This window comes from Sapajus apella, unplaced genomic scaffold (assembly GCF_009761245.1).
Source record: "Sapajus apella isolate SASKATOON/1434 unplaced genomic scaffold, GSC_monkey_1.0 scaffold132, whole genome shotgun sequence".
Classification (NCBI taxonomy): domain Eukaryota; kingdom Metazoa; phylum Chordata; class Mammalia; order Primates; family Cebidae; genus Sapajus; species Sapajus apella.
The window spans coordinates 3,925,565-3,950,870 of record NW_022437072.1 but is presented as its reverse complement, the minus strand read 5'-3'; the positions used below and the strand labels follow the sequence as shown (position 1 = coordinate 3,950,870).

Sequence of the window (25,306 nt, the reverse complement as noted above, 5' to 3'; positions counted from 1 at the left end):
ATTAAATGGCAGAGCAGAGATTTGAAAGCTTGTGGTTCACTTCAAAAGAAGTATGAGTATCCATCTGATTACAGTATGTTACAGAATGTCATAAAATAAAATTGTTCACTGAGATTCCTTTCCAAAAGGAATAAAAAGGAGGCATAATTATAAACATATATCATTGCCACAGGCTTGAGCTGCTTAGCTATTTTTTAATTTTGGCACATTTACATCTGTCTGTATCCTTTTTACAAAGTGGTTCCTTGAAGCAAATATCAGAACCCACCGAGGGTCTCATCAGCACTGAGAATAGAAGGACTTCAGACAGCTCATTCTACTTCTTACACTTCTACAAATGTGGTTTTTGGTCTCATAGCATTTATGGTGTTTCCATCATAGCGGCTCAAACGGATCTTAACATTTATTAAAATATTCACTAATTTTTATAACTGCTGCTAATATATCCATACTGTCATTTAGTTGACCCCAAGCCTAGGATCTTAGAGTCAACATTCTTAAATTTCATCTTATTAGATTGAGCTTAGCACGTAAGATTCTCTTTGAACGCTGAATCTGCCCTAGTGCAGATTCATTACTATCATCCTCTGTATCATCAAGTAGTGACTTTGTACTGTTTCCCCCAAGTCATTAAACTTTTCAATGAAGCAAGTGATGAAGCAGGCCTGAGACTAAGGTCCTACATCTGGTAATCAGACAAGGTTACTAATTGAAATTACAAACTGATAAACCATATAACTGGTCAACTTCTTATCTTGCCTATGAGAACTCTAGATGGTTCATTGTTAAATATTAATAATCGAAATCCAGATATAGTTGAGTCTCAGATGGTCCAGATACATTTGGGCTGAACTACATTGTCATAAGCAAACCATAAAATCATTAAATATTTTCCTTATGATTCTTATGCACATTGAAATCTGTTTCATACTGATAATAGCTTTCTCTCTTAGGGACTGGAATTATGCTGGGCATTAAAATTAAAGTATTGGCCAATCATCTGTATCATTATATTTTTCTTTCATGGACTATGTAGTTAAAGTGTGGTACATCTTGACTATGTACTGTTAGATAGAAAGAAAAGAAATTTAATTGTAGAGGTAGAAAAACCTTTTAAAATGGGAAAAGGAGTATCCCAGAAATAAAATGCTCTGTTGTCTTGAGGTGTATTTTGCTACATGTGATGGTTTTAGGAAATTACCTTTAACACTAAGAAATGACGAAGACTTGGAGTCCTTCAACACTCCTCCCTCCAATTAGTGGTGCCTAATTTCTCTCCCCTTGGGTGTTTGCTGAACTTAGTGTCTCACTTCTAAAGAATAGATAGGGCTGAAGTTAACAGTGTATGAGCAGAAGATTGGTATGGTTTGGCTCTGTGTCCCCACGCAAATCTCATGTTGAATTGCAATTCCCAGTAGTGAGGGAGGTACCCGATGGGATGTGATTGGATCATTGGGGTGGGTCTCCCCCTTGCTCTTTTCATGATAGCGAGTGAGTTCTCATGGTAAGATGTGCTTGCTTTCCCTTCACCCAACCATGACTGTAAGTTTCCTCAGGCCTCCCAGCCATGCCTCCTGTACAGGCTGTGGAACTGTGAGTCGATTAAATTTCTTTTCTTCATAGTTATCCAGTCTCAGGTAGTTCTTTCTAGTAGTGTGAGAACGGACTAATACATGGTATTGTGGCTTCCTCTCCTCTGTCTCAGACTAGTAGCGCTGGAGAAAGCTGCCATTTCATTAACTCATGGAAAGGCCTATGTGGTAAGGACCTGAGGCTTCCCGACAAGAACCATGTGTGTCAGCAATGTTAGAAGCAGATCCTCCTGCCCAGCCAAGCCTTCTGATCACTGTAGCCTGGGCCATCATCCTGATTGCAACACAAGAACACAATCTGATTCTTAACTACCCATCTAAGCCATTTCAGATTCCTCACCCACAGTAACTGTAAGATAATAAAAGTGTGTTGTTTTAAGCAAATATATTTTTGCAGAATTTTGTTACAATGCAACAAATAACTAATATAGTATGCATTAGGTGACACTTTTTATCTAGTGTTTTAATTCAGATATTGGAAGAATTTTATTAATTAGAGAAACATACATTCATAAACACACATACACATTTAATTTTGAGTAGCCAAAAAAATTGAGTTTTGGCAACTTTGAAAACTAAAGAATACTTCCAACACCCTTACTTTATATACACCAGTAAGACAAATATTGGGTTTTATTGAGTCCCCATTTTTTATGTGTTTAAAAGAAATTTCAGAATTAAGAAATGGGTCAAGATATGAATGGAACTTACTGGTACATCTTGGAGCAGGTATCCAGCCAGTACTCGTGCATTTTACTGTTTTTTCCCGGGTTGCAGGATAAAAACCATTTATACACTCATACCTGATTTCATCTCCAGCTCTGTGTTTAGTCCTTAAAGGTGTGTATCTACCATTTGGAATATAAGGATCTTTACATATTTTTTCTGAAAAGAAAAGGATGTGTGGTTAATGCAGAAATAAGAATCCATTAAAATTCATCATTTATATCAACATTCAAGAGTAGATATTACAAGAACAGAAAACTAAACACTGCATGTTCTCATTCACAAGCGGGTGTTGAACAATGAGAACACATGGGCCCAGGGAGGGGAACATCACACACTAGGGTCTGTTGTGAGGTGGGGGCCTAGGGGAGGGACAGCGGAGGTGGGGAGGTTGGGGAGGGATAACTGGGGAGAAATGCCTGACATAGGTGACGGTAGGATGGAGACAGCAAACCGCCATGGCATGTGTGTACCTATGCAACAATCCTGCAAGTTCTGCACATGTACCCCAGAACTTAAAGTACAATTTTAAAAAAAGATAAATTTATGCAATTATGTAGCTATGTAACCACAAATATAATTAAGATATATTTCTAGCTTCAGCTTGTATAGGCATTGCTAAGCCTTCTTCCAGAATGTAGTACCAACTTATACAACCAGCACTACATGAGGAATTATTTATTATCTAATTGTCTTTATTTTTCAAACCCTACAGTGTAAACTTTGTGGTCAGAGGCCTTTAATTTCATTCACCATAGTATTTGCAATTTTTAATTAAATAAATAAATTTGAAAAAAAGTAGGTGTTATTTGTTCTTAACACAGCAAAAAATTGCATTAAAATGAACAAATCGTGGTATCCTTTCTTGTATACCAGTTATTTTTCCCTTCACTATATTCTCATCTGATGTATTTGTACTTCCTGGTGTCTTAACCCCTTCTTCTCCAAAGTCATCCTATACTTCACGATTTTCCATAACTGGCAATGATCTCATCATATATAGCTTCAATTACTACTTCTGCTTTATACTTCCTTGGTGTCTGTGATTCTCATAAGGACTGTTTACAAATATTCAAGGTTTCTTTCTTCTGGACAATTGATAGGACTTCACAACCCTTCCTCTTTGAAGTGGCCACGTGATTGTGTAAGACACTGTAAAAAAGTGGAAGTAATATCTTTCACTGTACAGAGGAAGTTTTAACAGCCATAGTATGAATTTTTATGTTCTCTTATCCACAGACGTTGTGATTAAAGAAGGACATGAAAAGATGATGTTTCTCTCACTGATTCTTACAATTAATACAATGAGTAGAGTCTCTTCTGATCTACATTGAAAGTGAACATGAATGAAAATAAACTTTAGTCTCAATATCTTAAATATTAAGATATTGAGATATTGCAATACATTTTTATTACTATAATGAGATAAAATAGCACAGGGTTTGGAAAATATTTTTTTTTTTTTTTTTTTTTTTTTTTTTTTTTTTGAGATGAAGCTTTGCTCTTGTTGTCCAGGTTGGAGTGCAATGGGACAATCTAGGCTCACTCACCGTAATCTCCACCTCCTGGGTTCAAGTGATTCTCCTGCCTCAGCCTCCCAAGTAGGTAGGATTACAGGCATGTGCCACCAAGCCTGGCTAAGTTTGTATTTTTAGTAAATACAGGGTTTCTCCATGTTGGTCAGGCTGGTCTTGAACTCCTGACCTCAGGTGATCCTCCCACCTAGGCCTCCCAAAGTGCTGGGATTACAGGCCTGAGCCCCCGCACCTGGCCGGAAAATCCTTTCTGTAAAGGGCCAGATAAAAGGTCTCTGCTGCAGCAGCTCAACTCTGCCATTACAGCACAAAAGTAGTGATAAACAACAGACAAACAAATGAACATGGATGTCTTTCAATAAAACTTTGTTTCCACAAAGGGGGCAACTTATATTTTACCTGCAGCCCATCGTTTGCAATCCTTTGGCCCAGTCTGTCCTGATTTATAAAGCACCCTCTCATTCCTTTCCATTAAATCTGCTATATCTCAATATTGGATCCATTTGCAATATTCCTTTTTAAATCAAATGCTATGCATTTTAAGTATTGCAGAAAAGTTATATTACCACTTATACTGGGGTCATACTTTATTTTGGACAAAAAGCTGTGGTGAACATTCAGCACTGTGGAAATTCCATTTATATACCCCTAATTTATTTACTAATTGATTTCCCATAGTAAGTGATTCATAGTCTCCTCACTTCTCTCCAGCCACCTGAAACAATTGCTCCTTCATCAACAGATAGTAAGTCTTCATTCACACAAAACAGTTGAGACTGCCAGTAGTGAGTTCCCTATATTTCCTTCCAGGGTTCTTCCACATTAGCTGTATCCAGACTGATTTAAGTCTTTTGTTTAGTCTTCAACGACACGGTGTTTCTTTCAAATTCAGGTTAACTTTAATTTTTTCATTTTCCCCTATATCTTAAATCATTGTTTATTTCTTCCTTCTTTCTTACCTCTCAGTCATGGTCTTATTGATATGCAACCTTCTCCAATTTTAAGTCCCTGCTCTGAACTCTTTGTTCAAGTGTAGCAAATCCTGTCTGGCCTTCACACATGCCAAGCTTATTCCTATAACTTGCACTTGCTATTTCTTGTTTCTAAAGTGATTCTGCCCTAGATCTTCATGTTGATTTTTATCACTACTTCGAATTTTTTCTTGACGCCCATTCACAGGTGTTGTATGAGTGAGTCCCTTACAGTTTGTTTTACATGAATATTTGTCCTTGATTTTGATGTTTTCCTTTTCACATTCTCTGTGTGAATAAAGATAGATACTTCCAAGATAAAAGCTACCATCATGATGCTAATAACATTGTCAGTGAGGTTCAAGTCCGTATATACCAATTGCAGCTTCACACTAGGCAGGCCATGTGTAAAATTCAAAGGTATATGCAATTTACCATGTGACAAACTAAATCATCATACTTTTCTCAAAATATGCTTTTCTTTTTTTGCTCAACATCTTAATTTGTGAAAGAACTCTCATGACAGAAACCTGCAAATTTCCCCCACATTGCTTTCTCATCATTTGTATACTTAGTCAAACACAAAATTTTATAAAGTTTTAATTATTCATTACATATTTCCTCCTCTCAATACCATAATTCCACTGTGTCCATTGAGCTCCTAAGTTTATACTCTACTCTGTCAGAATAAGCTTTAATGTATTTCTATAGCTAACAGGATAATATATTTATGTTAGCAATAATTACATTAGAAAAAATCTGTGACTTAATATACAAGTTTTAAAGTGTTACTATTTTAAAATTTTACTATTTTAAGTAAAATATGTCTTCAGTGTTTGATGTTGACACTAACTTCAAATGAGCCTTAAATGTGTTCCTTTTTTCTTTGTTTTTTCTCAGTTTATTCTGCTCGATCATATTTTCATATACCCATTAAAGTTCAGTTTATATATCTTCAATTATTTTTCCTTATGGTATAGCTCAATTTAATAGTAGTTTTGGAAGTCAAAAGCTATGAGATACAAAAAATAAAAGTTTAACAGAGAAATCAATAAAATAACACTGGGACAATTTGTTAATTAAGAATAGAAGGACATCTGGAGATTATGCTCAAGTAGTAGACATAAATCCCACGATAAACCTTAATTTCTTACACTCACAATCTTCTTTAGAATAAATGATATTATTAAAACATTCCCTGAACCTGTACCTCCACTCAAAACAGTATTTGAGACTATTCATATTTTCCTACTATTAGAAACAACCATTAGTCATTTGAAGTCAGAATACTAATTCAAGGTTAGCACTGTATGTTTTGAACCAATAGAAAATCCAATCTGCACAGGGAAGAGATAGACCTGAATTGAAGAAAGCTTTCATTTAGCAGGAATTGGTACCTTTGATTGTTTCTGTAAATGACTTTCCATTACAGATTGTCCCTTTGGACACAGAGACTAAAGTTTTAACAATTCACCTTCAAGTCAGTCCTCTGACATGTATATACCAGATTGAAGAAAATTTAAGTATTTAAAATTTAAATGGATTATTTTACTTTAATATTATTATTTAGCTGCAACTGTCTTATAGATTTAGATGCAACAAAGAGGTTTGAAGGTAACTGATTTCAGAGAAAATAATGTATATAGATTTGAAATTCATCTTATATCAGCAAGTAGAACTTTGCTTTGTACCAAGAAAATAAAGAGTAGTATTTATGCTACAAAAGACATAAACAGGGTCAGAAAGTTTGGCATACAAAGAGTGGAATTCGTTTATTAATAAGGACTCCTCTATATCTAATTAATGTAAAATATATTTCAATAAAATAAAACGTGGTAAGAGACAGTATAGGCTTATCTAATCTTGGATGAATTCACGTTTATTTATATTGATTATTAATGAACTGTCTTCTGAAAAAGAGTACCCAATCCCAGTGCCTTCTCTTGGTATCTGTCTTCCTAAAGAAGCAGGACCCACATGCATAGTCTTGAATATTCAGATTTCACTTGTACTTGTGACTGAGAAATGGAAAAAAAAATTATAAAAATAAATGTTTTATAAATTTAGAGTCTTTGGGGGGTGTGTGTGTGTGTGTGAATAAATCAATCCGTGTTCAAGAGAAGCAAGCATAGAAATGCAGCCACGCATTTGGGAAAAACAGATGGATTTCCCATTGTGAAAACAAATATGTGCTAAAGAAGAGTTTTAGGTAGGTAGCAAAGTGAACAGGTGAAAGAGATGAAATATTCAGACGCCTACAATGAGGCAGTCGTGCAACAGAGTCACATGTTCATATAAAACTAAATTCCCGGCCGGGCGCGGTGGCTCACGCCTGTAATCCCAGCACTTTGGGAGGCCGAGGCGGGTGGACCACGAGGTCAAGAGATCGAGACCATCCTGGTCAACATGGTGAAACCCCGTCTCTACTAAAACTACAAAAAATTAGCTGGGCATGGTGGCGCGTGCCTGTAATCCCAGCTACTCAGGAGGCTGAGGCAGGAGAATTGCCTGAACCCAGGAGGCGGAGGTTGCGGTGAGCCGAGATCATGCCATTGCACTCCAGCCTGGGTAACAAGAGCGAAACTCCGCCTCAAAAAAAAAAAAAAAAAAACTAAATTCCCAGAGTCTTATTTTGAATTCATTGAAAGCTGGAATGGTCATTTATTGCAATGTTTATCTTCAATACAAAGCAAGGCCCTGATGTAAAATAAGTATTTTATAGGTTGCATTCTGATTATTGGATGGATAAATTAACTATAGATTTGAAGTAGTATACTGCAGGCAGAGGTTAATGCCAAAGCACTTGTGCATGCACTTTCTCTGCGTGGGAACTATGAATGCCACGAAGACAAACAGTTGGACCCCACACACCATTAGCCAAACGTGGATCTGATGTGCGTTATTACTGCCTCAAGTTCATTAATTTCTTTCTAAAATATTTTCTTAATAGTGCCTAAAAGTAGAGATCACGCAATTGTGAAGAAAGATATGTTTTCCGAGGAGACACTTGTGGGCACAAACAAAAATGCTTTTAGTGTATAAAATTAAACCAAAATTAACTATGCTTCTTGTAAAAGAGAATCACTAAAGCAAGATTTAAACATGTATTTAGGAATCATGGGATTTACAGTTCAGAGGGCTGTTAAGAGTTCAACTCTCCTTCTCTCACAGTATAACAGTGTCTCCCTTTTAGGCTTCAGGACCATATGTGGTGACACTGTTCCTTGTCTCACTCACCGCAGCAGTCCTCATCAAAAGCAAACTCACTCCTTTTGTAAATGTTTGAAAATACCTCAGAACAGTTATTGCCACACTATAGCTGTATCTTCTTACTATACTTCTTACAGCATAATTTTTTTTTTTTTTTTTTTGAACGGGAGGGTGGTTCTCTTTTCCCAGGCTGGAGTGCAATGGCGCGATCTCGGCTCACCGCAACCTCCGCCTCCCGGGTTCAGGCAATTCTCCTGCCTCAGCCTCCTGAGTAGCTGGGATTACAGGCACGCACCACCACGCCCAGCAAATTTCTGTATTTTTAGTAGAGACGGGGTTTCACCGTGTTGACCAGGATGGTCTCGATCTCTTGACCTCGTGATCCACCCGCCTCGGCCTCCCAAAGTGCTGGGATTACAGGCGTGAGCCACCGCGCCCGGCCCTAACAGCATCATTTTTTAAAGTCCACAACTGTCTATATTCTCCTTTCTAGGTCATGATAGTTTGAAACTTTCCCTTTTAAAATGAAGTAGGTTAAGTAGAACACTCTATTCCAGATATATTTTTTGGTGGGCAAAGAGCACAGCTGAGATGAACTCTTTGGCTCTGTATTCCACGATGAAAACCAAGAGAGTGGGGTTGTTTTTATTTTTTAATTTTCCAGCACCATCATCGCTGTTGAGTCATACTGGGCCTGTTGTTAATAAAAACATTCATTTCCTTCCACTTAATTCCATTGTCAGTTGAGAGTTTCCTCATCTGGTATTAAGACAAGCTACTTTTAAAATATTTTAAAATATTAATATTATTTAAATAAATTCTGGGCATTAGAGGAGCAATCTACTTGTTTGAGAATTGTATATTACTGAGAATTAAGAAGCCTATTATAGTCCTGGCTCTGCTCCAGACATGGTTTTCGATGATAGACCAATTTCTTAATAAACAACTGAACCTTTCTGATCCGTTTATGTCTATTTTCAGAGTGTGTGTATCATACAAGGTGTTCTCAAAATGAACCTTGAACACAAAAAATTCTATATGTTTTATAAGTTTATTTATATAAATTAGTACTCTACTTTTGATTAAAATAAATTGCTTTATTAAAATAATTAAATAAGTGATAAATTTATAACAAAAGATGCAGAAAATAAATATAACATTACCTTCACATGAAGGTAACGGATTCCATCCAGATTCAGTGCATACGGAATCTCCTCTTGCAGTGTATTCATAACCCATGTTACATTTATACTGAAATCGTTCATTCTCCTTAAAAATATTCTTCTTAGATATAGGAGATCCATTCACAACGTCTGGAGGTTTGCATGAAATTTCTAAATAAAAAGGATTAAATTCCAAAATGTTTATTGCAAATTAAAGGACTGTGACCAAGACATAATTGTATGAAAATAGAAATTTTGTTTACATCAGGTAAATCATGTCCACTGAATGAAAGTTCTGTTTTAAGTTGACTACTTAATCAATTATTTATCTGAAGAAAATTAAAATTATGCTTCTAACTTTATTTAAGGATAAATTATCCTTCTTGACATAGTGATCAGCAACATTCATCAAGTATATATATGAAACTGACCATAGAGTTTTATTGTAATGTTTTCACTGAATGACCTGCAAAAATAACACATTTTGTGGTTATTGATAAGACAGCAATTATCAACAGGACTCTTTGTCAAAGAGATTCATTTAACTCCCTGTCATTACATTTCTGAAAAGTAGCTGACCTGTTTTTGTGTCATCGCCATTTATCCAGGATTTCTGTAGAAAAAAACTGGTAATCATCTTTTATACCCACTTCTATCAAATATTTTTACCTGGGATTGGACCAATCATAAGTAGTTTCCCAAGCCCTGTTCTCCCACTTTCTAATCCATTTCCGTAAATATAGCTTAATGACCTCTCATGCAGTCACACTGTTATTTCACTTGAAATGCTTCAGTGATTCCCAAATCAGTCTGAATAAAAGGTGTGTTCTTCAGCATGGTATATGTAGCACCCCATCACTCCGTATTGGCCCACCTTCAATTTATCACTCACTCATTCCCCATTTGCATTCTGTACTAAGGTACCTAGGAACAATGAATAAGAATCAGTGGCGTTTCATGCTCCTTATTAAGCCTCACTGCCTTTCCACTTCCCTTTCCATGAACTCACTCTGGCATGCTTTTGCTCTCATTTTCATCTAAAAAATCTCATTTTTTTTTTCCTTTAGGACTTAATTGTAGGCATCAGCCATTCCAGGAAGGTTTCACTAACCATTGGACTCTAGTTGTAAGGATGTAAATTCCATCCATGAACTTCTAAAGTACATAATATTTGCTATGCTGGATAAAAATATTAGCTTTTAACATAAAGAACCAGTGTTGTTAGAGTTCTTAAGAAGAGAAATACTTTTCTCTGTATCTAACTCTAAGACAGACTAGACTTTAAAAGTATAAATAATTTAGAATTTTAGATAATGTTAAACATAAACATGCCAGAAACTTCTGCCTAATAATTATTGGTAAAATGAACTTGAACGATGGTACTACTAGACAAATCAACCATGATGTTTATTACAAAAGCCAAAGTCATTGATTGGTCATGATGCACAAGTTGGCAGTATTATGACTTAAAAAATCTTGGCTTATACTTTACTATAAAATTTTTTTAAGAGACAAAGATTTATTTAGTAGATTCTGTTCAATTCAGCAATATTTATAGTAAACTTATAGAACAAATATAAAACAGGTCTGCTTCCTAGAAGTGTTATTCAAAAACAGAATGTCATACTAATGCATCCCTGGAAATACATAACAAATCTTTGGCTTTCAAAATTAAAAACAAATGTCTATTCCAGAGGTCAATATTACAACTTGCACCAGAAATACTTAGCATTCTCTTTCAGCCTAAGAGGCAAGTACCATGGAGTTATGGTTAAAGCATGGATTCTGATGTCAGATAACCTATGTTTAAATCCTAACTTGACTGTGTATGCATGATAATCCAGGGCACATAATTTAACTTCTTCGCATTAGTCTCTTCAATTATAAAATAAAAGTGATAACATTAAATAAATGATAGAGTTGTTTGAAAAGTAAAATGAAGTCATGCATGCAAAGAACTAAGATAAATTACAGGCATATAGTAAGTGTTCAACAAACATTAGCTATAGTTAATATTGCTGATATTCTTTAGAATGAATGATGTTTTAAATGTATATTTTTATTTAAAAGGCTAAAAATACTCAAACAGTAAGTGTATCTTACCCACACACTTTGGTTTTTCTTTACTCCAAGCACCATCACCTGAACAATGTATTTCTTTATCTCCTTCGATCTTGTAGCCTGGATTACATGCAAAGTGTACTACTTGTCCAAAATGGTATTCTCGGTCTGATTCCATTGCACCACTGATGACTTCTCCATTCTCTGGTGCTGTCACTGGTAAACACTTCACAACTGAAGAAAATAAATGTAATGTTTTCTAATGGAATTTTAAAAACTTATTATGAAAAGCATATGTATGTATAAATTTTTCCTCAGGATAAGACTGGAGGAAACTATTTAAATTCTTTTTAGAAGCATTTGATATACCTGTTTGCTAGAGATACATCCTGCTAAGAAACAAGCAAATGGAATGTTTATTCCTGATATTTTCTATGGGAATGGAAAATGAAAATTACTACTTTGAATGCTAGCTTGTATTTTTGTATGAACAAACAAGTATTTTTAAATAATTAAGGAATATAAAGCTTGGGATAATTAAATACAACATTTTCATTTATGCCCCAGAATAATACAGCACCACATTCCTAAAAGATGTAAAAGCAAATTTTATGACATTAACTTCAATAGAGAAATCAATAGAGAAATTTTTCATCCTCTTCAACATCAGTGTCCAAAATAATTTGAGTACTTCTTTTGATTCTACTTAATATTTTCCAATTTCTCGAAAGTTGTAGTCAAACTTTATTATACTATAGAATGACTCAGTACGCTTGTTAAAATAAAAATTTTTAGGACAATCTTCCTGCATTTTCACCTTCACGATACTGATTGAGTAGGTCATTTTTAGTAACCAAAAATTTTAATTTTTAACAAGCATCCCAGTTGATTTCAAAGTAGATGCTCTCTAGAACATTAATCTTCTTCATCTCATTTCCGTAGATGAAAAAACTTGCATTACCTTCTGTAGTTAACAGAATTTTTGAATGATTATCACACTTCAGTCTCTCCATTTACTACTTGCTGTGGAATTAGGAAATACTGCTCTGATTATTTTATTTCCATAAGACTAGAGAGTTGGATTATTAGCTAAAAACATGAAAACAGAAGCTACATTTTTCTCATTTCTCTGGTAGCTTTATACACCAGTAAGAAATAACAGAGCTTGCTCCTAGTTTATTCCTCTTTTCAGTAAAGGCAAGTTCGCAGGACAACCTCTCTTGGTGGGATATCTCAATCATGTTCTCTACTTCAGCTGTTATCATAGATCCCTGCATTTGGGTGGTTATTGGGTGAGTGTCTCTTCATTAATAAAGGTGTAATTCTGGTCTTTATTTAGCTAATGATGCTTATATGCATTTCTAGTCATTGGAATCCAAAAGGAAATAAACATGAGTTTTAGATTCCCTAATGTCTAATACTTCAATTATTAGATCAGGTCAGGTTGCATTTGTATTTGGCTTCTGAAACACCAAGAATGTAGTAATAAAAAGATGAGATTCCCCGTCTACATTATATGAGAAACAAACAAAAAAAAATTTAATTAAAGATTTTAAGATATTTTCATGTAAGGCATTGTGAAAAATCTTGGATATTTAAGGTATTTCAATATACTTGTAAAAAATTTTATGTGTACCTTCACATATAGGAATATCATTGGTCCATCCATCTGCATCACATTCACGGTAATTAATCCCACCTAGCAATTGATACCTGAAAACCCAAAAATAGCAGAGTGGTGAGATAATGTGTGCTTCTATGCAGTTTTAAACTCAGTGTCATTCTGAGTGTCCAGAGACTCCATATCAAGAAAAATTAACAGCATATGCATTTTGTTTCTTTTTTCTTTGTTTTTCCTTCCTCCTCCCTCACCCTCTTTCTCTCTAGATTTGTTAAGTTTCTTTCTCTCTGTCTGTCTCTGTCTCCCCCCAACCTTTATCTTTCTCTCCTTCTTGGTGCATGAACTGGGAATAATCATAATCCTTGGTTCATGACAAACTCGTTATTGTTTCAGACACAGTATTCTTGTTTTTCATTGAAGTAGGTAATTAAATTCAATAATATAGTAAGCTCCATGAACCATCTCTAAAACAAAAGCTAAAAATATAGTAACCAATAGCTAACCTTATGTTTCCCCCCTCCAATCTTACACCATATTTCTGCCCTCCACGATTCTGCTGTTTTCTGAACATCTTAGGCTTTCTACATAATTAAAGATAGTGCCCCCAAAAGTCGTCACTGTGTCATTTACTTTCAGCACTTGCTTCCGTCTCCCCATCTCTATCCTAGAAATTGTTTTCAGAGAATACTCAGTGAGTCAAACCTGCTTACCCAATCCATCTAATGTCGAACTTATGTAATTTTAGTGACCCATCAAGCCTGCCCTTTGAATCTAAAATGCTCTACTGGATTATAAGTTCCTAGGGCATGTGCAAAATGTGCAATCATTGCTAGAGGCTTCAGATCTATACATTTTTACGTCCTTTGCAAAGTCAAGTGCTGAACTTAAAGAGAGGACGCAAGCCTGTAGTAAAGGAAATATTTCAGAGGTGAGGAGGATAGCAAATTTTAAAAATCCAGGCCCACGAAATCATAACCTATTTGGTTATGTGTGATAAAATCAGCAGTAATGATTGAAGGGCTAAAAATGTATTTGAAAAACCTCCCTCAGGTAGTGACTAAGGAGAGAATAAATTCATAAAAAATTATACTTATTTGGTATCTACATTACCTCAAGATCTCTTCTAAGAGCTGCAAATGTGTGTCTTACTTATTTTTCCCCACCAATCGATGGTGTACATAAAATATGTCTGTTTTGTAGGAGAAGAAACAGAAGTCAAGAGATATTTTTATAAATACCCGTAAGTGCTAAGTGGTAGAGAAAAGCAGGCTTACTTCAGTGTCTAAGCTTTAAACTATTATATTTTAATGCTTCAAATTAAGAAAACCATGAGAGAAGAATAATGGTATTCTGTTTGTAATATTTGATTACATTTCTGTTTATTAAGTATAAGATTATAGTGATCTAATCCTAGTTTTCCTATATATATATTTTTCTTCAAAGTAATTTTTGATCTAGTAGAGAATAAGGGGGACAAAAGAACACTGAGGACGTAGAGTGAAGAATTTGCCAAAGAAAACCAAGTAGTTTGTTGGAAAGAACAGAGTCAATGATTCTGAAAGAACAGTATTTTTAGTCCGTGAGGTAAGAATAATTTGCAGGCCTGGGACATGAAGTAACACTAGTTGTAAACACAACTTATAAGTAGGTAAAAGTCTTGCTTCCATTAAATTGTATAAAATCTGTCAAAACAGTTACCATACAATATAAACGTCTTACAATTCATATTGTTCCTGATACATTGAACTCACGTGATACTCTGCACAAAATATAATGTAGTGAAGATTTGTTGGGTGAATAATTATATATGTGCATACTTACTGTTTCCCAGTCTCCTATAATTACACCCTATGAGAGAAGTTATACTTTATTTAAATTTTTCAGTGTTAAGGAGATAATGTGGTATCCAGATATAATTATTTCCATCATAGGTAAATTTTCAGGTACTTGTGTATTACTTTTTTAAATGCTCATAGAAAAATATAACCACTTTTAAAACATATAATGTAGTATAGTTCCCAATTACTATCTTAATAATAAGCCTCTTTTTGTATGGACTACATACCCCTCATTGCATGTATATACAACTTTTGCACCATATTCAAATGCATTTCCTACTGTGAGCTTAAAAGAACCAAAGGGAGTATCTCCAGGAAATCCACAGGGCCTTTCTAAAATGGAAAAAAGATATGAATTAGTATGGAATAACAAGGAATATATTTTATATAGGAGTGGGGGAACAAGGATATTTGATATTATATAAGACAGATTGAATATAAGGAAAATTAAATATGGCAAAGCTATTATTTCATAATTGAACTTAAACTATATGCTTGCTCTTTGAATTTTGGAGGATGACCACCCGTTTTTAAAACTGATGATGTATTGGCCGGGCATGGTGGCTCACGCCTGTAATACCAGCACTTTAGGAGGCAGAGGCGGGCAGATCATGAGGCCAGGGGTTTGAGACAAGCCTGGCCATTATGGTAAAATCCCATCTCTATTAAAAATACAAAAAATAGCCAGATGTGGTGGTGCATGCCTGTAGTCCCAGCTACTTGGGAGGCTAAGGCAGGAGAATTGCGTGAACCCAGGAGGTAGAGGTTACAGTGCGCCAAGATTGCGCCACTGCCCTACGCCAGCCTGGGTGGCAGAGCCAGACTCTGTCTCAAAAAAAATGATGAGGTATTATTTTGTATTTGAGTGACAATAGTGATATAATTCAGCCATAATTGCTACAATATTAAATATTAAGCATTTTCACAACTAAAAGTTTTCATAAACTTCACAAATGTACGAAGTACTTACTCTGACATGTCTTCAATGGATTCAAAGCCACCCATGTTCCATGCCTGCACATCATTATTATATTTCCGAGAGACCTATATCCAGGGCGGCATTTATAGGTAGCCGAAGTGCCTTCTGGATATGCTTGGTCAGGCCAGGAACCTGTCAGAATTTCTGTATCTTTTCTTGGAGGAGGTTCTTTGCAATCTACAAACAATAAAAACAAAATAAGTGCCTAAAGCATATAGTTAAATGTATGGTATGTTTAAGTAATTGTTGCTTTTAAAAATGCCTGTACAGTTACAAGTCTACCTAAATTTCTCTTTCTCTCTCTCTCTCTGTCTCTCTCCCCCACTTCTTTCTCTCTCTATCCCCTACCCCCATATCTATCAAGTATACATACATTTCTGCATGTAGTGTAAGAATGCACTTCACCTTATAAAATTTGTACCTACATAATTTTATAAGAATATTCAGTGTTAGAAAATAGCCTAATAACTTTCCAAAGCATTAAGTATATTTTGTTATATTACTCTTAATTGCTGGCAAGCATTCTACTATTATTTCATTAATTTGGGAAATATTTATTAAGCACTATTCTAAGTTATAAACAAAAAAAAAACACTCAGGAAACAAAGTATCTGTTCTCAAAGTATTTGCATTCTAGTAGGGAAGCCAATTATTAAATAAGTAATCAAAGAGATGTATGATATGCATTACATGTATATTATTGTAATATACATGTAGATAAATTCTATTTGCAAAAATGAAGATAAGCTAACACAAAATTATATGGAATGCTCCAAATAAGATAGAATAGGATGGAAAAGAAAAACGCTCCCACTGCAAATTGGAACAACAAATTCTGTGTGCAAGTTTATGTTCAAAGGTAAGTTGTGGAAACAAAGATAATTAAATGAACTGAACCTAAGTAGGGAGGACCTGTTTCAAGTAAACATAGGGTCTCTGGTCATTTTTTACCTGGTTATGTTTGTCAACTCTGCATATGGACTGAAGATCAGGCCTCTATTTAGCCTAAATGGAATAATGGTAATGAGGTAAGAAAGAACCAAACATGAGGAGGTTATATCTAGCATGAAAAGTTCTGAAACTTTGCCAAATCAGGTTGCTTTCCTAGAGTCTAGGTAGCTTCTTATGGGAAGACTGACTTTCCCATTGTCTCATAGAAAAAGTCTCAATAAGAAAAGGGGACTGACTCAAATATACAACTTGTATGATCATCATAACATGCCATATTTGAAAGTCACTCTGGGTGATACATAAGAGCAGATGTCAAAACAGCAGAAAAGCTGTATATATATTATATAATGTATATAATAAAAGCTCTCTCTATATATATATTCACTTTTCCACTGTTTGATATATATATGAGCCTTTGATATATATATATACACACACACATATATATATATATATGAGCAGATGTCAAAATAGCAGAAAAGCAAACACATACAAAAGAGCTTTTATTATGTATATCATATGCTCATATATGTAATATATATGATGTTATGTGTATTGTTATATATATGATGTTAATATAACATGGTGGTAGCTTCTTCTATCTCAAAATACTAATATATAGACACACACACATATAGTATACATATATACATATTTGCATATGTATATATGTGTATATGTATATACTCTGTGTGTGTGTGTGTGTGTGTGTGTGTGTGTGTGTGTGTTTATTGATTTTTAAAACCTAAGAAGGTTTATTGTTTGAGACTTTAGAAATGAGAAGTGGGACTGACTCAAACTAAAAGTGTTACCCAGGTCCCTCTGAGTTAAATTTTTGAGTGGCTAAAGAAAGAGTGAACAATCTTGTTGGTGAGAGTAAGTTATATAAACTTTTGTCATTACTTTTTTGTTTAAAAATATGATTTGAATAAAAATTAAAAGATACACAAAGAAGCAAAACAACTATGAACAAAAAGAGAAAATAAATATTCAGTAGAAGTAGACATTCAGATTCAGATGCTAGAATTAGTGTTAAGGTCTTTAAAATAGATAAAGGAATTAAAGAAAATAGATGGAAAAAAACTTTTTAAAGAAATTCAAAATAAAATTGACTCATAATAAATCATGTGCTATCTTAAAATTTCATAAATATCAGAAATAACAACATGTCAGAGGTGTTAAGAATCAAATGAAAACAGCACAATAGAAACTTATTAAACTTAGAGAAAGTGTAATGTAAAAATATCCAAACTGAAGTATAGAAAAACAAAAGTGTATATACAATCACAAACAAAACAGAGTAAAAAAATGTGTGGTGTAGAGTCAAGTGATAAAACATGTTTTATTGAAATTCTAACAATAGAGGAGAAAATGAACATAGGCAGTATTTAAAGAAACAATAGCTGAAAGGTTTCCAGAATTGATGAAAGAAATAAACTCACAAAATTGAAATTTCAACAAACCCCCAAAATGCTATATACCAAGAAAACCTAAACTGATACTCTGCTGAAAACCTAAGATTAAAGGCAAACTCTTAAAAGCAGACTATATTAGTCCATTTTTGTACAGCTATAAGGAAACACCCAAGACTGGGAAATTTATTTTAAAAAGAGGTAAAATTGACTCACAGTTGCACATGGCTGGGGAAGCCTCATGAAAATTACAATCATGGGCCGGGCGCGGTGGCTCACGCCTGTAATCCCAGCACTTTGGGAGACCGAGGCGGGTGGATCACGAGGTCAAGAGATTGAGACCATCCTGGTCAACATGGTGAAACCCCGTCTCTACTAAAAATACAAAAAATTAGCTGGGCATGGTGGCACGTGCCTGTAATCACAGCTACTCAGGAGGCTGAGGCAGGAGAATTGCCTGAACCCAGGAGGTGGAGGTTGCGGTGAGCTGAGATCGCGCCATTGCACTCCAGCCTGGGTAACAAGAGTGAAACTCCGTCTCAAAAAAAAAAAAAAAGAAAATTACAATCATGGTGGAAGGGGAGGCAGGGACCTCTTCACATGGTGGCAAAAGAGAGAAATGCAAACAGGGAAAATGCCAGATGCTTATTAAACCATCAAATCTCATGAGAACTCACTCACTCTCATGAGAACAGCATGGGAGAAACTGCCCCCATGATCCAATCACATCCCACTGGGTCCCTCCCTCAATACACAGAGATTATGGGGATTGCAATTTAAGATGAGATTTGGGTGGGGACACAGAGTCAAACCATATCATTCTGCCTCTTGGCTGCTCCAAAATCTCATGCTCTCACATTTCAAAACACAATCATGCCTTCCCAACAGCTCTCAAAGTCTTAACTCACTCCAGCATTAACCCAAAAGTCCATGTCCAAAGTCTCATCTGAGACAGGGCAAGTCCTTTCCAAATATGAGCTTATAAAATCAAAAGCACATTAGTCATTTACAAGATACAATGGGAATACAGGCATTGGGTAAATGCTCCCATCCCAAATAGGATAAATTGGCCAAAGGCTCTATGAAAGTCTGAAATCCAATAGGGCAATTATTGAGACTTAAAGTTCCGAAATAATTTCCTTTGATTCTATGTCTCACATTCAGGTTACACTGATGCAAGAGGTGAGTTTCCACAGCCTTGGGAAGATCTGCCCCAATGATTTTGCAGGGTAATGCCCCTCTGCCCGGGCTGCTTTCACTGCTGGCATTCAGTGCAAGCTGTCAGTGGATCTACCATTGTGAGGTCTGGAGAATGGGTGGCCCTCTTCCCACAGCTCCATTATGGTAGTGCTCCAGTGGGGCCTTTGTGTGGGGGCTCCAATCCTATATTTCTCTTCCTCATTGACCCAGCAGAGGGTCTCCATGAGGGCTCCTCCCTTGCAACACACCTCTGCCTGGACATCTAAGCATTTCCACACATTCTATGAACCTAGGTGGAGGTTTTGGATTCTGTGTACCCACAGGACCAACACCATGTGAAAGCTGGCAAGGCTTAGGACTTTCATCCTCTGAAGTAAAAGCTCAAGCTGTATGTTGGCCCCTTTTAGCCATGGCTGCAGCTGAAGCAGCTAAGACACAGGCCACCAAGTCCTAAGAATGCACACAGCAGTGGGGCCCAGGCCTGCAAAACCATTCCTTCCTAGGCCTCTGGGTCTGTGATGGGAAAGGCTGCCTCAAAGATCTCTGATACTCCCTGAAGATATTTTCCCCTTATTTTGGTGATTAACATTTGGTTCATTTTTTATGCAAATTTCTGCAGTGGGCTTGCATTTCTCCCAAGAAAGTTGCCTTTTCTTTTCTATTGCATCATCAGGCTGCAAATTTTCCAAATGTTTATGCTCTGCTTCCCTTTAAAACATAAGTTCCAATTTCAGATCAACTTTCTCAAGTTCAAAGTTACACAGATCTCCAGGGCAGAGGCAAAATGTTGCCAATATCTTTGTTAAAGCACAGTTAAGAGTGATCTTTGCTCCAGTTCCTGTTAAGTTCCCCATCCTCATCTGAGACCACCTCAGCCTGGACCTCATATTCCACATCATTATCAGCATTTTGGTCTAAACCATTCAACAAGTCTCTAGAAAGTTCCAAACTTTTCCACATCTTCCTGTCTTTTTCTGAGACCTCCAAACTGTTCCAACCTCTGCCCATTACCCAGTTCCAAAGTCATTTCCACATTTTGAGGTATCTTTATAGTAGTGCCCTACCACCTCAGTACCAATTTACAGTATTAGTCCATTTTGCACTACTATAATTACCTGAGACTGGGTAGTTCATTTTTTTAAAAAAAGTTTAATTGACTCACAGTTTCACATGGTTAGAGAGGCTTCAGGAAACCTACAATCATGGTGAAAGGTGAAGAGGAAGAGAGGACTTTCTTCACATGGTAACCGGAGAGATAAGTGCAAGTAGGGAAAATGCCAGATACTTATAAAACCATTAAATCTCATAAGAACTCATTCACGGAGGATTCAAGATGGCCGTTTAGGAACAGCTCTGGATTGCTGCTCCCAGTGAAAGCACAGAGGGTGAGTGGACGCCGCGTTTTTATTGCCCACAGACTAGGAAATTCCCAGGCGGAGGAGCTCCACAGTTGCCAGCGCAGCCGTTTCGGCCAGCATGGCTGTGCCTGCCGGCGCCGCTCCTTTGCCCCACGCAGCTGCTTTGTCGGCACCCGGGAGCAGCGGTTCTCCATACAAAATACACCGATCAGGGTGCCCTTTTGGCTGGTGATTGGAGCCACGGGAAGTCGCCCATTCATCTGTTTAAAAAGGGGACTGAGCAAAGAACCAGGACAGTAGATTCCAGGGCAAAAAAAAAAAAAAAGTGCCACAAACCGCAGTGCCGCTGTTTAAGCCAGTGCAGTGAGTGGCCACAGGGGAAAACAAACAGACCCCGGCGCCTCTTCAACAGGCGACTGGAACACAAACTTAAAAAAGGCTCTGAGGCAGGGAGCCAGGTGATCAGGCTCGGCTGGTCCCACCCCCACAAAAGAAGAGCAACAAGAAACTCTGGATTGAGACTTTCACAGCAAGCACAGCTGAACCCAGGACTGTCCAGCTCTGTGGGGGAGAGGCGTCTGCCATTACCGAGGCAGCCCGACAGGACAGAGGTAGTCGGCCAATGCTGAGGCAGCCCACCATTGCCAAGGCAACCCGCCACAGCAGAGAGACTCTGCCTCAACAGAGGCGGGCCACCATCGCCAAAGCAGTTCTAACTACACCCATATAAACAGGACTACAGGGAAGTTCACTCGGCAGTGGGGCGGAGCCCACAGCAGCTCAGCAAAGCCTCTATAGGCCGACGGTGACTAGGCTGCCTCCTTGCTGGGCAGGGCAGTTCTGAAGGAAAAAAAAGAAAAGAAGGCGGCAGCATAACGGAAACTTATATATAAAGCCCTAAATCCCTGGGACAGAGCACCTGGGAACAAAAAGCAGTTTATGAGTTCTGCTGCAGCAGACCTAAATGTACCAGTCCAGCAGCTCTGAATGAACAACAACAGAGCTCACAGCTCACCATTTGAGTTCCTATAAAGAAGAGACCATCTCCTCAAGCAGCTCCCTGACCCCTATATATCCAAAGAGCCACCTCATAAAGGAGAGATCAGACTGACACTAGGTGGATATCCATCTGGGACAAAGATAGCAGAAGAAGAAAACTAGTAACAACCCTTGCTGTTCAGCAGCTGCTGCAGGTGAACCCCAGGCAAGCAGGGCCTGGAGTGACCCTCAGCAGACCTACAGCAGAGGGGCCACACTATCAGAAGGAAAATCAAGAAACAAAAATAACCTTGTCATCAACAAACAGAACGTCAATCTGAAAGATTTCAGACCCAATCTGGAAGACAGCAACTACAAAGTCGACAGGTGGATAAATCCTTAAAGGTGGGAAGAAACCATTGCAAAAAGGATGAAAACACCCAAAACCAGAACACCTCTCCTCCTACAAGGGATCACAACTCCTCACCAGCAAGGGAACAAGGTTGGAGGGAGAATGAGTGTGATGAAATGACAGAATCAGACTTCAGAAGGTGGGTAGTAAGAAACTTCTGTGAACTTAAAGAACATGTTCTAACCAAATGCAAAGAAACTAAGAACGTTGAAAAAAGATTTGATGAAATGCTAACGACAATGGACAAAATAGAAAGGAATATAATGAATTGATGGAGCTGAGAAACGCAACACGAGAACTTCGCGAAGCATGCACAAGTATCAACAGCCAAATTGACCAAGCAGAAGAAAGGATATCAGAGGTCGAAGATCAACTCAATGAAATAAAACGGGAAGGCAAGACTGGAGAAAAAAGGGTAAAAAGGAATGAACAAAGTCTCCAAGAAATGTGGGACTATGTGAAAAGACCTAATCTACGTTTAATAGGCTTACTTGAATGCCACGAAGAGAATGAATCCAAGCTGGAAAATACTCTTCAGGGTATTATCCAGGAAAACTTCCCCAACCTAGCAAGGCAGGCAAACATTCAAGTCCAGGAAATACAGAGAACACCACAAAGATATTCGTCAAGAAGAGCAACCCCAAGACACATAATCATCAGATTCACCAGGGTTGAAATGAAGGAGAAAATACTAAGGGTAGCCAGAGAGAAAGGTTGGGTTACCCACAAAGGGAAGCCCATCAGACTCACAGCAGATCTCTCAGCAGAAACCCTGCAAGCCAGAAGAGAGTGGGGGCCAATATTCAACATCCTTAAAGAAAAGAACTTTCAACCCACAATCTCCTATCCAGCCAAACTAAGCTTCATAAGTGAAGGAAAAATAAAATCCTTTGGGAACATGCAAGTACTCAGAGATTTCATCACCACCAGGACAGCTCTACAAGAGCTCCTGAAAGAGGCTCTACACATATAAAGGAACAACAAGTACCAGCTCAACTAAAGGGCAAAACACCCAGCTAACACCAAAATGGCAGTATCAAATTCACACATAACAATATTAACCCTAAATGTAAATGGACTAAATGCCCCAATCAAAAGACACAGACTGGCAAATTGGATAAAAAGCCAAAACCCATCGGTGTGCTGTATCCAGGAAACCCATCTCACATGCAATGATACAAAAAGGCTCAAAACAAAGGGATGGAGGAAGATCTACCAAGCAAATGGAGAGCAAAAAAAAGCAAGAGTTGCAATTCTCATCTCTGATAAATTAGACTTTAAAGCAACAAAGATCATAAGAGACAAAGAGGGACATTACATAATGGTAAAAGGATCAATGCAACAAGAAGAGCTAATGATCCTAAATATATACGCATCCAATACAGCAGCACCCAGATACATAAGGCAAGTTCTTAATGACTTACAAAGAGACTTAGACTCCCACACAATAATAGTGGGAGACTTTAACACCCCATTGTCAACATTAGACAGATCAACCAGACAGAAAATTAACAAGGATATCCAGGACTTGAACTCAGACCTGGAACAAGCAAACCTAATAGACATTTACAGAACTCTCCACCCCAAATCCACAGAATATACATTCTTCTCAGCACCACATCACACCTACTCTAAAATTGACCATATAATTGGGAGTAAATCACTCCTCAGCAAATGCAAAAGAACGGAAATCGTAACAAACAATCACTCAGACCACAGTGCAATCAAGTTATAACTCAGAATTCAAAAACTAACACAGAACCGCACAGCTTCATGGAAACTGAACAATTTGCCCTTGAATGTTGACTGGATAAACAATGAAATGAAGACAGAAATAAAGATGTTCTTCGAAACCAATGAGAACGAAGACACAACATACCAGAATCTCTGGGACACATTTAAAGCAGTCTCTAGAGGAAAATATATAGCAATAAGTGCCCACATGAGAAGCAAGGAGAGATCAAAAATTGACACCCTATCGTCAAAACTGAAAGAGCTAGAGGAGCAAGATCAAAAAAACTCAAAGTCTAGCAGAAGACAAGAAATAGCTAAGATCAGAGCAGAACTGAAGGAGATAGAGACACAAAAAACCCTTTAAAAAATCAATAAATCCAGGAGCTGGTTTTTTGAAAAGATCAACAAAATAGACAGACCACTAGCCAGATTAATAAAAAAGAAAAGAGAGAATAACCAAATTGATGCAATAAGAAACGATAAAGGGGATATCACCACAGATTCCACAGAAATTCAAACCATCATCAGAGATGATTACAAACAACTCTATGCACATAAACTAGTAAACCTGGAAGAAATGGATAAATTCCTGGACACTTGCCTCCTCCCAAGCCTAAACCAGGAAGAAGCCGAAACCCTGAACAGACCCATAACAAGGTCTGAAGTTGAGGCAGCAATTAAGAGCTTACAACCCAAAAAAAGCCCAGGTCCAGATGGGTTCAAAGTTGAATTCTACCAGACATACAAAGAGGAGCTGGTACCATTCCTTCTGAAACTATTCCAAACAATACAAAAAGAGGGAATTCTTCCCAAATCATTTTATGAGACCAACATCATCCTGATTCCAAAACCCAGCAGAGACTCAATAAGAAAAGAAAACTACAGGCCAATATACATGATGAATATAGATGCAAAAATCTTCAATAAAATACTGACAAGCCGATTGCAACAGCACATCAAAAAGCTTATCCACCATGATCAAGTAGGCTTCATCCCGGGGATGCAAGGCTGGTTCAACATACACAAGTCTATAAACGTAATTCACCACATAAACGGAACCAAAGACAAAAACCACATGATTATCTCAATTGATGCAGAGAAGGCCTTTGACAAAATTCAACAGCCCTTTATGCTAAAAACCCTCAATAAGCTAGGTATTGAAGGAACGTATCTCAAAATAATAAAAGCTATTTATGACAAACCAACAGCCAACATCATACTGAATGGGCAAAAACTGGAAGCATTCCCCTTGAAATGTGGCACTAGACAAGGATGCCCTCTTTCACCACTGCTATTCAATATAGTATTAGAAGTTCTAGCCAGAGCAATCAGGCAAGAAAAAGAAATAAAGGGCATTCAAATAGGAAAGGAGGAAGTCAAATTATCTCTATTTGCAGACGACATGATTGTATATCTAGAAGACCCCATCGTCTCAGCCCCAAACCTCCTGAAACTGATAAGCAAGTTCAGCAAAATCTCAGGTTACAAAATCAATGTGCAAAAATCACAAGCATTCCTATAAACCAATAACAGACTTAAAGAGAGCCAAATCAAGAATGAACTGC

General features: G+C 37.0%; 1 protein-coding gene across 2 annotated transcripts in view; it reads right to left on the bottom strand.

Annotated features, from left to right (window-relative positions):
* The window catches only part of CFH (complement factor H), a 92,871-nt gene that overhangs the window by 51,436 nt on the left and 16,129 nt on the right, over positions 1 to 25,306 (bottom strand). Inside the window, exons 1-7 of one of the 2 annotated variants that reach the window (XM_032262885.1) lie at positions 18,276 to 18,305; positions 15,688 to 15,873; positions 14,945 to 15,050; positions 12,895 to 12,971; positions 11,301 to 11,492; positions 9,198 to 9,368; positions 2,303 to 2,477 (exon numbers count right to left, since the gene is read on the bottom strand). In XM_032262885.1, the coding sequence (XP_032118776.1) occupies positions 2,303 to 2,477; positions 9,198 to 9,368; positions 11,301 to 11,492; positions 12,895 to 12,971; positions 14,945 to 15,050; positions 15,688 to 15,873; positions 18,276 to 18,285 (917 nt within the window). In that variant the 5' untranslated portion in view covers positions 18,286 to 18,305. Of the gene's footprint in view, positions 1 to 2,302; positions 2,478 to 9,197; positions 9,369 to 11,300; positions 11,493 to 12,894; positions 12,972 to 14,944; positions 15,051 to 15,687; positions 15,874 to 18,275; positions 18,306 to 25,306 lie in introns of those variants that run through there. The other variant, XM_032262884.1, reaches the window with a different exon arrangement.